This window comes from Lolium rigidum, chromosome 7 (assembly GCF_022539505.1).
Source record: "Lolium rigidum isolate FL_2022 chromosome 7, APGP_CSIRO_Lrig_0.1, whole genome shotgun sequence".
NCBI lineage: Eukaryota > Viridiplantae > Streptophyta > Magnoliopsida > Poales > Poaceae > Lolium > Lolium rigidum.
The window spans coordinates 45,763,063-45,775,535 of record NC_061514.1 but is presented as its reverse complement, the minus strand read 5'-3'; the positions used below and the strand labels follow the sequence as shown (position 1 = coordinate 45,775,535).

The 12,473-nt window shown below is 45.2% G+C and overlaps 1 protein-coding gene, 1 long non-coding RNA gene and 1 pseudogene across 4 annotated transcripts; 1 reads left to right on the top strand and 2 right to left on the bottom strand.

Annotated features, from left to right (window-relative positions):
* The first annotated feature begins 1,111 nt into the window (after positions 1-1,111).
* LOC124670797 lies at positions 1,112-6,047 on the top strand. The gene is made up of 3 exons (XR_006992659.1): positions 1,112-1,390; positions 1,471-2,093; positions 2,579-6,047. It is a non-coding gene; the product is annotated as an uncharacterized LOC124670797 (long non-coding RNA).
* Positions 3,608-8,674, bottom strand: LOC124670795 (very-long-chain 3-oxoacyl-CoA reductase 1-like). Of its 3 annotated transcripts, XR_006992658.1 has the most exons (5): positions 8,024-8,674; positions 6,172-6,625; positions 5,071-5,149; positions 4,622-4,740; positions 3,608-4,544 (listed from the first exon to the last, which is right to left on the bottom strand). XR_006992658.1 is itself a non-coding variant. In XM_047207271.1 (2 exons), the coding sequence occupies exons 1-2, from the start codon at positions 8,650-8,652 to the stop codon at positions 6,298-6,300; spliced, it is 957 nt and encodes a 318-aa protein (XP_047063227.1). In that variant the 5' UTR covers positions 8,653-8,674; the 3' UTR covers positions 4,840-6,297. The 3 variants fall into 3 exon arrangements, 1 of the variants encoding a protein (XP_047063227.1); XR_006992657.1 differs by lacking the exons at positions 3,608-4,544; positions 4,622-4,740 and having other exon boundaries at positions 4,840-5,149; positions 5,231-6,625; XM_047207271.1 differs by lacking the exons at positions 3,608-4,544; positions 4,622-4,740 and having other exon boundaries at positions 4,840-6,625.
* A 69-nt stretch (positions 8,675-8,743) lies between these two features.
* Positions 8,744-11,995, bottom strand: LOC124670796 (annotated as a pseudogene).
* Positions 11,996-12,473: the final 478 nt, after the last annotated feature.

Genomic DNA, 12,473 nt, shown 5'->3' with positions numbered 1-12,473 from the left:
TCTTTCCTCGATTAATTTCCACTCAGCCATCGTTAATCTCAAATAATAAATCGGGATACCCAAATAGTTGATAGGAAACTGGCCTTGCCCACAACCAAACAGTTCTGAATACTCGACAACTGATTCCTGAGCGTCGTCAAAACAAAACAATTCACTTTTATAAAAGTTTATTTTGAGTCCCGATAAATGCTCAAAAGCTACCAAGATTAGCTTTAGATTTCGATCTTTATCGAGACCATGTTCCATAAATAAAATTGTATCATCAGCGTATTGAAGAATTGATAAACCCCCATCAACTAGATATGAGATCACTCCTTCAATTTGACCATCAGATTTAGCACGTTCAATCAAGATAGCGAGCATATCCGCCACAATGTTGAATAAATGTGGCGATAGAGGATCGCCTTGGCCTAAACCTTTTCGTGTCTGGAAAAAATGTCTCGTATCATCATTGACACGAATCACTACACTTCCTCCATACACAAAATTATTGATCAACGCTCTCCACTCTGATGAAAAATCTTTCATTCTAGTTGTTTAATTGAGAAAAGATCAATTAACTTTATCATAAACTTTCTCGAAATCAAGCTCTATGTTATCATTTGTTACACAACCAAGCTGTCCATGGCGCGCGATCTCCTTCCCATTGCCTTATGCATCTACAATTCAATCTCTGTTGCTCGATGCCACACTTATACATAACTACTATACTAAAGATGATCAACTTCGATTTTTCTCAGATTTTTGGATTTTTTTTCGGATTAACCTGCAGCTGACACATAGGTTATTTGGTGGTCTGCTCCATGTAACTTTTTTCCTGTGTACACTTTGGTGCTGCCTAGCGTTTTGGGTCAAGCTGAGAGTTAATGGGTTCTTGGCTGGTGGACTGCTTTGGTGCATCGGTGGTGTGGCCGTAGATGCTTTCTTTTGGAAAAGTAGTGGGCCAGCGTGGGGTCGGTAATAGATGGTTCATACGATCTTTCGGGTTCCTGTCGTTCGCTCTCTGAGTCAAAGCGGTGACGTACCCTACGTTCAGACACGCTATCTTTCCTTTATTTCTTTGTCTCTTGACACGTATTACCTTCCTCTGGAGTCTTCTTCATCTCTCAGTTAATCCCCTTCCCTCACCTATCCGCTGGCCGATCTCACATGGCTGAGCCGTCGCTGCGCTGCACAGGCCGGTGCCTAAGCTCGACGGGCGGTACTCCTGTATTCCTCCCTCTTCATCTATCTCTCTCTCTCTCGGGTGGAAGCAGAGACACGCCTAGGTTCCATGCCCTGGGTGGATGGAGCCACCACAGGGTTCCATGCTCCTCCCCTAATGGTGGAGGCCAAATTTGTTGGAGCACGTCGAGGCGCGAGACGTGGTGGACTTCCCACCTCTCCCCAGGTTTCCTCTCCTTCCCCTTCCCCAAACCCCGATTTGAAATTCGAATTGGGGATTTCAGTGTTTAGCTTCCCTTGATTCAGGCTCTACCTCGGATGGAGAGGAGGGCGTCCAGCTGCTCCATGCCACCACCCATCCTAGGAGGGAGAGGAGGGCGTCCAGCTCCTCCTCCATGCTGCCAAGCGACTCGGGAGGCAGAGGGCCGCGTCCAGCTCCTTCTCTGCACCTCCAGCTGGCTTAGGAGGGAGAGGAGCTCATTCTCCGCTGTGCCACCAACCACCTTGGGACGGGCAGGAAGGTGTGACACGCCGATCCCTGCCTCGGTAGGAAGCACGGTCACCGGGGGAAGAGGAGGGCCACAACAACAGGGAGAAAAGACAGAAAATGAGGAAAAATAAGGGAGAGGTGGAGTCTGGGGGAAGAGTCGCCGGCTTCCTCGAGCAGTTCCCGCAGCCATGTTGGCTACGACGAATACGGGTGACTCGACCGCGCCGGCTGCTGATGTGCTCAGCGTTGCCCCAATCCCACCATAGGGGAGTGGATGGAGGTGATGAGCCCCGCGGTGGTGGCATAGATGACCCTCTGATTCAATTCGTCTAACACCTACTCAATGCCGTGTGCCATCTCCAGCGTGCCATTTCTTCCATGGTCTGGCATTCATGATCTTGACGCTGTTGTGTCACCGAGCTCTAGCTTGCTGCCTCAGGTACGGCTATCCGCCCTCCCCTCCCTCTCTTACTGCAGAAGTCCCATGGACAGTCGTTGTATCGAATCAATTGTTTTCGTATTCTGGAGAGAATAAAGATCGTGGGTGGTAGGCTGGTATGCTGTTGGTGTGCAGATCGGCCTGCTCTTATTTGCATCATTAGGCCGCCCTATGTGCATACGAACTGAAATTCAGATGATTCTTAGTGTTCCTCTCTTGCACAACTCAGGACCCCTAGAAGAGAAAATAAAGATATTGTCCTTTTGAAGTCTGCCTCATATTTGCTTGATGACATATGTAAGTGAACAATCAATGATACGTCCAAGTGTTTTTTTCCTCAACTGAAATATTTAGTAACTTGAGTTCAGTTCTGATCTGCTCCTATGTGTTGTACATTCATGTTTCACACAGTAGATGTATTTTTCTGTCCATCCAGAGTATGGGGATTTACTAATAATAACATGTTTTCTAAATCAACAATGCAGTTTGTGCCCATTTAAAGCCGCATCATTTGCTTCGAATTCAGGCGGTACGTTATCTTTTTTTTTATCTTCATTTCTTCAGGTGCACATGAGTTTCCTCTGAATTTCTATTTAATCTGAGCTGAATCATTCGCACAGACTTCTGATTTCTTTTCGTGGCCATGTATATGTTTTTTTCATTTTATTTTCAACTGCACGTGCTTATTTTCTTCATTCAAATTCTTTGTCCAACTATTTTAAAACTTAACTACTTCAGAGATCATTTCCTGGATTGCCTTATGTTTCACTGTTTAGGCCTTACAGAATTTTTTCCCGCTGATGCATGTCATACTCAGTTAGAAATACATGTAAGGAAGCATGAACTTTTTTTCAGATTTCTTATGGTGTACAATGCTTAGAGGGAGATTTTAATGGACTTACAGGTTATTGGGCTCCTCGGCTATTTATCATGCCAAATGAATCTTCGAAATTACATATGAGTTATATGTTCAGTCATTGTCTCCATAACTGATCCAAGGTTGACAGTGCAAGGCTAGCTTTGCTTTTTAAGCTAAATCTCAAGATCTGCGAGAATACTGTTGTTTTGTTTTGATGTGAGTAGTTAGCTGGTGGGGCATTTCTGGAAATAATTAAGGGGGAGCATTATTTCTTATTTTTCTAAAATCTGGGTATATTGATATTGTTTGTTCATTAATTTTTTTGTATTGCTAGGATTGTAGTCCAGCTTCTTATTTTGTTACCTGCAAAATCTTACGTTGAGTCTTAGAAATGAAATCCCTGTTTGGGCTGTTTAGACCATGCCGAGAAAGTTTTAGTTATGTCTGTTGGGGGATCACATCAGAGGGGCTTCACATTTGCATCATAATAAGCAGGAATTGCATTCAATAATTTTTATAATACCTAAACCATGAAGTGCTCTTCTCATTGCCTATCTCTTACTATTTAATTAGTCAAACCGTAGTGTCACCAGATGATGGGAACCTTGCTTGATGAGTTAAAAGTGAGTCACATGTTCTAACCTTCAGTCCATAATTATTTCAACAACCCTGTACAGTCATGCTACAAAGGCCTACCTGACATAGTGTGTAATGAGCACCGAAGAGACTCAAACCCTGGTGCGGTTAACATGCTCTTTTCATGGTCCAGCTACAATAATCAACCCTGTAGAGCAAACCAGGCTAGGTGATCAGGAAAGAACATGTCAGCAAGCCCCGAAACAAAAATTTATTTCCAGGTCTAAATGGGAAAGCTGATTTCATTCAACAGTCAGACATTTGATCCTAACAATGAAATGCCATTTTCCGTGTCTAAACTGGGCAGCTGATTTATAATGAACACTTATATATGATAGAAATATAAATGCAACCAAACCCGGATGATAATCGACAAGTGGGCCAAAGAATAAAGCTACAACTTCAGTCTGGCAAGGTCGTAAGAAGCAATCTTCTTCAACCACTAATGAGAAATAAGAACTCGGTACAATCGTATAACGGGTTTCAGTTCATTCTTTATAATGAACATGGTAGAACCTCAGGTTTTAGAACTATAAGTAGTACAGTGCAGTAACACTATGAGACATGCAAGATGTGTAAAGCGGTCGATACTATGAAACTTGCAAGACAGCTAACTGCAAAACTGATGAATGTAAAACGGTCGATACTATGAAATGAAAATTGAGAACTTAGCAAAGATGTGTAAAGCTGAATAATAATGCTGAAGAACAAACGGGTATCTGAAGAATTAAACACGAACGAACACTGACTTTAGTGAGCTCTCCAACGGTGGACAGTAGATTAGTGAGTTCTTCATTCGTATGCTTCCAAGGACAGGGGGTTCCTTAAATGAAGATTGAAATACTGAAGAACATGACTTAGAACAATGAGGACTGAAAAAAAAGTTCTTTCGTTTGGTTCTCAAATTTATAGATACTGTCTGTTTCCATCTTTCTCCATTCAGTGTGACACAAACTCTGAAAAAAATACCGGTGTGTTGAATTGTCAATCAGATCCCTTATTGCATAGTTTGATTTATCAGGATTGGGCTCACCTCTATAGGGACACCATCAAGTGTTGCTTCAACATTGCACGATAAGTTCCAGAGAATCAATTTCTTTTAGAGGTTCAATGGCTTATGGCTTGCTGTCAATAGTTCACTCATGTGCTTATCTGCAATTCAGAAGGAGATGCGCCTAATTAGACATTTTTTTGTTTTGATATAGTGCATATTCAAGTAATGTGCAATTGTCCATTTCTTTCTCCTTGAAATCCACAGAACATTGCTCAAGCTTATACATAAAGACAAAAATACATGTCCGCCTACCAATGATTGCTTTCAATTGGATCTCAAGGTCTTAACCAATACATTTTTACAAAATGGTCAATAACTATTACTAATTCATATTTTGTCTGCTTCACCACAAGTAGTTTATAAGGATCTCATCTCACATACTAATTTTTGATGTCCAGTAGGTGGGTTAGCTAATGGGCAGTGCTTACTTGAGTGGTTGGTACTCCATTGAACAATAGTGCCATCTGTCCACATCGCTGCCCTCGCATGGCTGGAATTATTTTTTGTCTACAAAGATTGAGGCTGCTCAGAAGTGATAAAGACATACAGCTGGAATAAAAAAAATTGTGCAGAGCATGCAATGTTCACCTTGATCAGGTACATTTTAGTATCTTCCTCTTATTTCTGTTTTCCTGACACTACACAACTACCAGGCATCCATCAAAGGGCAGTAACCATAAAAGGTGCAACACATGAAGTCATACTCCCCTGCGGACGTGACTCAAGCAGAAGGTGCAATACACTAAGCCACAGCTCGCGTGTGGTGGCATGCCGCACGCGCCTGCCCCCAGGTCATCCTCGGTTGACATGTATGGGCGCTCTGTCGACCTCCACATCCACCTCCGAAGCCTCTATGCCGTGCACAGCGGCGCCGCTCGAGGCCACTATTGCTTTAATGTTTAGCTGGATGGCTTCGATGCCCGTGAACTTCCTGGACCGGTGCAGGGCAGTGGCTGTCAGAGGGCCATGGGACACGTGCCTAGAGCACGGCGAGGGCGGGCGGGTGACTGGACATAAAGCTGGACACACTAATGCCTGCTGGGGTGGAGCAAGAGGACATGGCTAGCTAGAGGTATAGACAACATATAAGTTGGATTTATTTTAACAATGCCAACAGCTGAGGTCAAAATAAATTATGTACATACTAATTATTCTTTATTGGAATTAACATGGTAGTGATGTAGTAAGGTTTGATAACCCACTCAGTTATTCCGTCATTTGATGCCCACCATGGTTTTAGTATATGTTTTACAGTCTCTTATGCTACCTCCCTATCATGGCCGAGTAGTTGCTTTCCTACCTATGTGTTGTAATTCGTGACTTCGTAGTATCAAGTACTATGAACACACGAAATGTGAATCTGGGAGAGGATCCAGCCTTAATGCCTGCCATAGCCAAGGATAGTAGATGAGCAAAGCCTACAATATGCAAGATGGGGTACTTTTATTTGCGTCCTGAGGCCAGCAGTGCTATTGTTTTCTCTTTGCATATCATGTAATATCCTGCTGGCAATATGAAAGAATTGTTACCACACAGTATCATAGCATGGGCGCGACGTGCCGCCGCGCCAGCTTCTGCTAGTATCGATATATGCAGATTCGACCAATCCCCAGGCCACTCGATCCACCCTCCAAAGCACGCATGCCGGTCAGCTCTCACGTGAGCTTCCGGATGATGGCCCTGTGTTTGAGATGCTGCCGGAGCCTGTACCAGTCGTGTACGGCGTCTGGCACCAGGCCGGCGAGGAACCACTGCAGCTGCTGCGACGCGTCGGGCACGCAGATCGCGCCGCCGTGGCCGATCCACCTGGCCGCATCACGGGCGTACGCCTCGGCTGTCGCCACGAACACCGGGAAGGTCAGCGTCGCCTTCACCGCCGGCGACAGCATGCCGGTGTGCACGTAGAACGGGACCTGGCACTGCACGTCGATCCCTTTGCTCTTGTACTCCACGTCCAGGCATCGGGACAGGTGAGCCACGTACCTGCATTCGCATAGCGAGCTCGGTCTATGAATATTAGAGATTATTTTGTTTTGGAGTAGAAATGCTGAGCATAAAACGAGTAGACAATGTGCATGCATCACGTGCTACATTACTAAAATAATTAGGGACTGCCAAACTACTAGTAGGTAATTAATTAACATCTACTAGTGTTGACACACTTTTGGGAAGAGTTCAGTCAGGTTTGTTGCATGCCACCGCCTTCGTCGATGTATCTCTCGTTCACCATTTCCATTTGAGACCAACTGCAAATAATAATTGTTTGATGTTTTTGGGGAAAATTAACATTTGAATAAGCTATGAATGAATTATTATTAGCTTATATAACCCCAAATTAATCATGATGTATGCTTCAAAATATATAGCCCATCAATTATTAAAAAATTATGTTGTATTAACTACTCCCTCCATACATGTTTACTGGAGTAATATGCATTTCAAGAAAAAACTTTAACCCTTATGGTCAACATAATATGAGATACACGCCACACAAATTATACCATTAAAGACTCTTGAATATGAATCCAATGGTATTTTTTTGGCATATATCTCATATTTTGTTGACAAATCAATGGCGAAAGCTTTTCTCGAAGTATGTAATACCCTAATAAACATGTACGAAGGTAGAACATGAAATTGTTTAGATCGAGAAAAAAATACTTAAGCTAAATAAGGTCATTCAAGACATCATTAATAATTATATATAGTATAGTAGTAGAAAAGAAGAGGTCTAGTTTAATTTTAGATAGAGCTTGGTGGATTCCATAAACATTAGATTTGCATCTCTGTTTGTGCTCATGTGGGTTACAACTGAGTTTTTTCCGGATTCAAAAGGGTTACATATGAGGAAAAGTGTTTATGACCGTTTAATTTACCTCGTGAGTTGTGTTGATTGTGAGTTGCAAGTGGGTTACAACTGGTTGAGAACAACTACTCGCTCCGATCAATAATAAGCGTTGGGATCAACTCCGACACTTATTATGGATCGGAGGGAGCAAGTTTTTTTTTTTTTTTGAAATAAGGATCGGAGGGAGCAAGTTTTTCTTTTTTGAAATAAGGATCGGAGGGAGCAAGTTAATTCTTAGTCGTTGGTCAGGAACTAGTTAATATAGTTACTGTGATCAGGTCAATTATTGGATATATATATGCTCTGTCCGTTCCATGTTTTGCTCGTCTAAAGTACCCAAAAACACGAATTTGGTAGACACTATATCTTTAAGCGATTATGCTCTGCTTTTCCCAACACCTCCTGCACCACAGGTGTCACAGCAACATAATGGACGCCATGGCGCGGTTGTCAAGTATTTATAGCTAGACCAAAATCAATAAAAGGTCAGTGGATCCAGAAATGAATTTTCACGTATGCATATAGGCACCCACCGTTTCGTGGCGCTGTAGACGGTGTAGAGCGGGAAGGACGGGACGGCGACGGTAGACCCGGACCCGACATTGACGATGGCGCCCCTCTCTCGCTGCAGCATCCCCGGAAGCACGGCAGCGGTCACCTCCGAGAGCCCCATCACGTTCACCCGTATCATCCTCGCCAGCCGCTCCACGTCCGCCTCGTGCACGTACAGCGCCCCCGGCCTCGCCACGGCGGCGTTGTTCACCAGCACGCCCACGTCCAGCCCCTCCACGGCCTCCCTGAGCTCTCGCATCGCCTGGTCGCCGGCGGCCGTGCCCACGAGGGAGAGGTCGAACACCACGGTCTTAGTCTGGATGCTGGGGTGGGTTCGGGCGATGGTGTCGGAGACGGATTGTAGGTTGGCGGCGTCGAGGTCGAGGAGGACGAGGCTGATGCCCCGGCTGGCGAGCTCCATGGCCGTGGCTTTCCCGAGCCCCGTGGTTGGGCCGGTGATCACCGCCCATGTGCCGTAGCGGCGGCGGAGGTCGATGGGCCGGCGGAGGCAGAGGGCGAGGCGAGCGAGGAGGGGGATGCAGGCGGCGGATAAATAGAGCGCGCCGAGAGCGGCCAGGGAGATGAACCAGACCGGCACTGCCGCAGCCATGTTGCAGCTACCTCCGGTGTCCAGCGTTGTTTTGGTACTGTGCTGTGTTTGTGAGTAGATTTGCACTATTCGTCTCTGGCTATATATCGACGTGATTGCTCCGGTGTCCCCCCTTCAGCTCCATGGTTCTAAAAAAATTGGAGCAGCTCTAGGTTTTTTGTTTTGATCCGTGGAGTTGCCCCAGTTTCTGGTACAAATACGTGTAGTTGCTTCAGTTTTTGATACAAATACGTGGAGTTGGTTCCGCAGAACACAAAAACATGAATTTGTTGTTTATTTACGTCCCACTGCCACCGATAAGTGACCAAAATGTTACGCACGTTTTATCTTTCTCCCCCTCATCTCTCGAGCATGTTTCCCAATGCCCCAGACTCTCCCGATTTGACTTCACCGCAGCGTGATTCACGCCTGCCGTCACCGAATCGAGGCCGCCGGCAAACGAATGATCTTACCTTCAGTCGGAGTCAAACTTGTCTGAATCATTCTTGCTGCCGTGGAAATCGAGTTGTAGCTTGTTGCCGCCGCCGCCAGAAACTTGTTGTGACCGCCTCAACCAACTTCGTCGTGGATGACGCGGCGCGCGACGTAGTGGCGGCGACAACAAGCTCCTGGCGGTGGCGGCAGTGATCTACTACTCGATTTGCGCGGCGGCGAGAACGAATCAGACAAGTTTAACTTCAGCTGAAGGTACGTCGACTCGTTAGCCGGAGTCCATGATTCAGTAGCGACAAATGTAAATCACATTGCGATGAAGTTAAATTAGTAGCAGTCGGATGTAAATTACGGGCGCTCCGTGTTTTTTATGTTTGTGTAGCAAAAGCTAGAGCAGCTTGCAGTTAACTTTTCAAATCCGTCTCCTCTCTTTAGCGCGTTTCAAGATTTCTAATTACCTGGTGTTTGGGAACGTCACGGCAGTGCCAGGTGGTTCAGCGCCGCCGCCATAGCCATCCTCACCGTCGTGGCCAGGCCAACTCCACCGCTAGAAAATACTTCGCCACGGGCCAGATGGATTTCCATCCAAAGATTTAAGCGATCACGCGGTGCGTCCCAGTGTGCTCTGCATTTTTATATTTCACGAATTCAACTTCACGTAATTATACCAAAAGTTAAAGCAGCACCAACTTCTCAGAACCGTGGAGCTAAAGGGACACCGGAGCACACCCCATGGCAGTCTACCACCCGGGCGATCGCTCTAGCGCGCTCAGGCGGCAGTGTGAATCTTTTCACCTTCTTTACTATTTCTATTTTATCGTTATCTGCTTATACACGTGCGCATGCAGCCACTCGCTAGCTAATCACGTTGCATGCAACCACTCCCAGCTAATCTTCTTACATGCAACTTCTTTACGGCTAATCACTCAGATGCGGTCGCATGCATGGTTGGACACGCACATGCATATGCGCGGCTGGCCACACGCATACAGGTGTTGCTAAACCTGGCAATGGATCGATGTCCAAGTCCAAAACTACACTGTCCATTTCGCAAAATTTCGTTTCCGTTTTCATGCTTTCATTCTATTTCAGTGTTTCTGCGGAATACTGCGGAAAAGGCAGAATCTTTTGTCTCTGTTTTCATCCCTAGTTACATGCCACCGTCTTCATCGTCATATAACTATGCTTCACCGTTCCATTTGAGAACCCGGGGAACTAAAAAACTTTTTGATGTTTTGAGGGAGAAAATATATTTAAATAAGCTATGGAAATAACTTATATAACCCAACAATAATCAAGATGTATGTTTCAAATTTAAAACCAATCATAATAATTATAAAAAGTAGGTTGTATTAACTAGATAAAATAGTTTAGATAGAGAAAATATACTTAAGATGAATACTCCCAAGTTGTTTGGAGTAAGGTGAAACAAGATATCTCTAATATTTGTATACAGTATATCAGAAAAAAGTAGAGGTTGTTAGGAAAAAGTAGACGTTGTTTTTTTCTAGAATGTAGACTAAATCAGAATGGATGGAGTATAAGTAGAGGTTGTTTTTATTTTTGCGCATAGTTAATAGTTACGGTGTCCTGATCGTTGAATATAAATACAATGCCTAGTCTCTTTCTATCTGTCCGGAGTTTTGGTTCAATTGGCTATTGCATCAATTTTTTAATGGTATCAGAACCAAAAGGTTTCAAGTTCAAGACACTGCTCATGCAGTATATTAAAAAAAAGAAAAAAGATTATGCGACCTGCAAAAAACCCACGGTGAGAACTAAAATAGCCTAGACGTGAGGAGTGTTGAATATATACAATGCATAGTCTGTTTTCATCAGTTCGAACTTTTGGTTTAATTGGCTAGTTCATCAATCTTTCAGTGACATCTATTGGACTATATATGCTCTCCGTGTTTGTTCCATATTGCTTGGTGTTCATATGCAGCTCTAGCCATAATCATTTTTTTTATTATAACCGAGGATATATCAAAATTGTTAACCTCGCGTTAAAGTATCAAAAAACATGAATTTGGTAGAGCCCATTTTTCAAGCGACTATGCCAAGCTTTTCCCAACACTTCATGCACCACCGGTCTCACATCAACATTATGAACGGCATGGCGCGCGCGGTTGTCAAGTAATTTAAGTGGATCAAAATCAATAAAAGGTCAGTGGATCGGGAAATAAATCTGGAAGTAGACGTATGCATGCACCCACCGTTTCGTGGCGCTGTAGACGGTGTAGAGCGGGAAGGACGGGACGGCGACGGTCGACCCGGACCCGACGTTGACGATGGCGCCCCTCTCTCGCTGCAGCATCCCCGGAAGCACGGCAGCGGTCACCTCCGAGAGCCCCATCACGTTCACCCGTATCATCCTCGCCAGCCGCTCCACGTCCGCCTCGTGCACGTACAGCGCCCCCGGCCTCGCCACGGCGGCGTTGTTCACCAGCACGCCCACGTCCAGCCCCTCCACGGCCTCCCTGAGCTCTCGCATCGCCTGGTCGCCGGCGGCCGTGCCCACGAGGGAGAGGTCGAACACCACGGTCTTGGTCTGGATGCTGGGGTGGGTTCGGGCGATGCTTTCGGAGACGGATTGTAAGTTGGCGGCGTCGAGGTCAAGGAGGACGAGGCTGATGCCCCGGCTCGCGAGCTCCATGGCCGTGGCTTTCCCGAGCCCCGTGGTTGGGCCGGTGATCACCGCCCATGTGCGTAGCGGCGGCGGAGGTCGATGGGTCGGCGGAGGCAGAGGGCGAGGTGAGCGAGGAGGGGGATGCAGGCGGCCGATAAGTACAGCGCGCCGAGAGCGGCTAGGGAGATGAACCAGACCGGAACTGCCGCAGGCATGTTGCAGCTAGGTCCGGAATCCTGAGTTGATTTGTTGCTGTACTGTGTGTACGTTTGCACTGCTTGTTCCTGGCTATATATACATGCAGAAATACTAATCTGGTCGAGTTACAATCGTGTAAGGCGATATGTCTGCCTCAGTAACCTTCCAAACATAAAACAACCTAAATTAGAGGGATTAGACTAGATACCATACAAGTTTTTTTTTGACATGAGATACTATACAAGTTGGTTAACCAAGAATATGTACAACACGTGAGAAAATATATAGTCATGTTGTTTATCATCCTCGCTCCCTCAATCTCAACCGTTTCGGAAAGGCTGAGATTGCATCGACATGCCTCAAACACCGGCAATGGAAGATGTTTTGTGAATATATCAACTACTTGACCTTTGGAGGAGATAATAAACTTGATTTGTAGTTGTTTCTGACCCATTATTTCTCTAATAAAATGGAAATCAACCTCAATATGTTTGTTACTAGCCTGAAACACTGAATTGGATGATCAGTATGTAGATCGAATATTATCACACCACAATATGGG

What these genes read in the sequence shown, in the direction of transcription:
- LOC124670795 (XM_047207271.1), bottom strand. Translation starts at nt 8,652, where the DNA reads ATGGCTGCGGCAGTGCCGGTCTGGTTCATCTCCCTGGCCGCTCTCGGC. An exon ending in GTCTACAGCGCCACGAAACG is followed by an intron (nt 6,626 to 8,023) that starts GTGGGTGCCTAT and finishes ATGCGAATGCAG; the next exon opens with GTACGTGGCTCACCTGTCCC.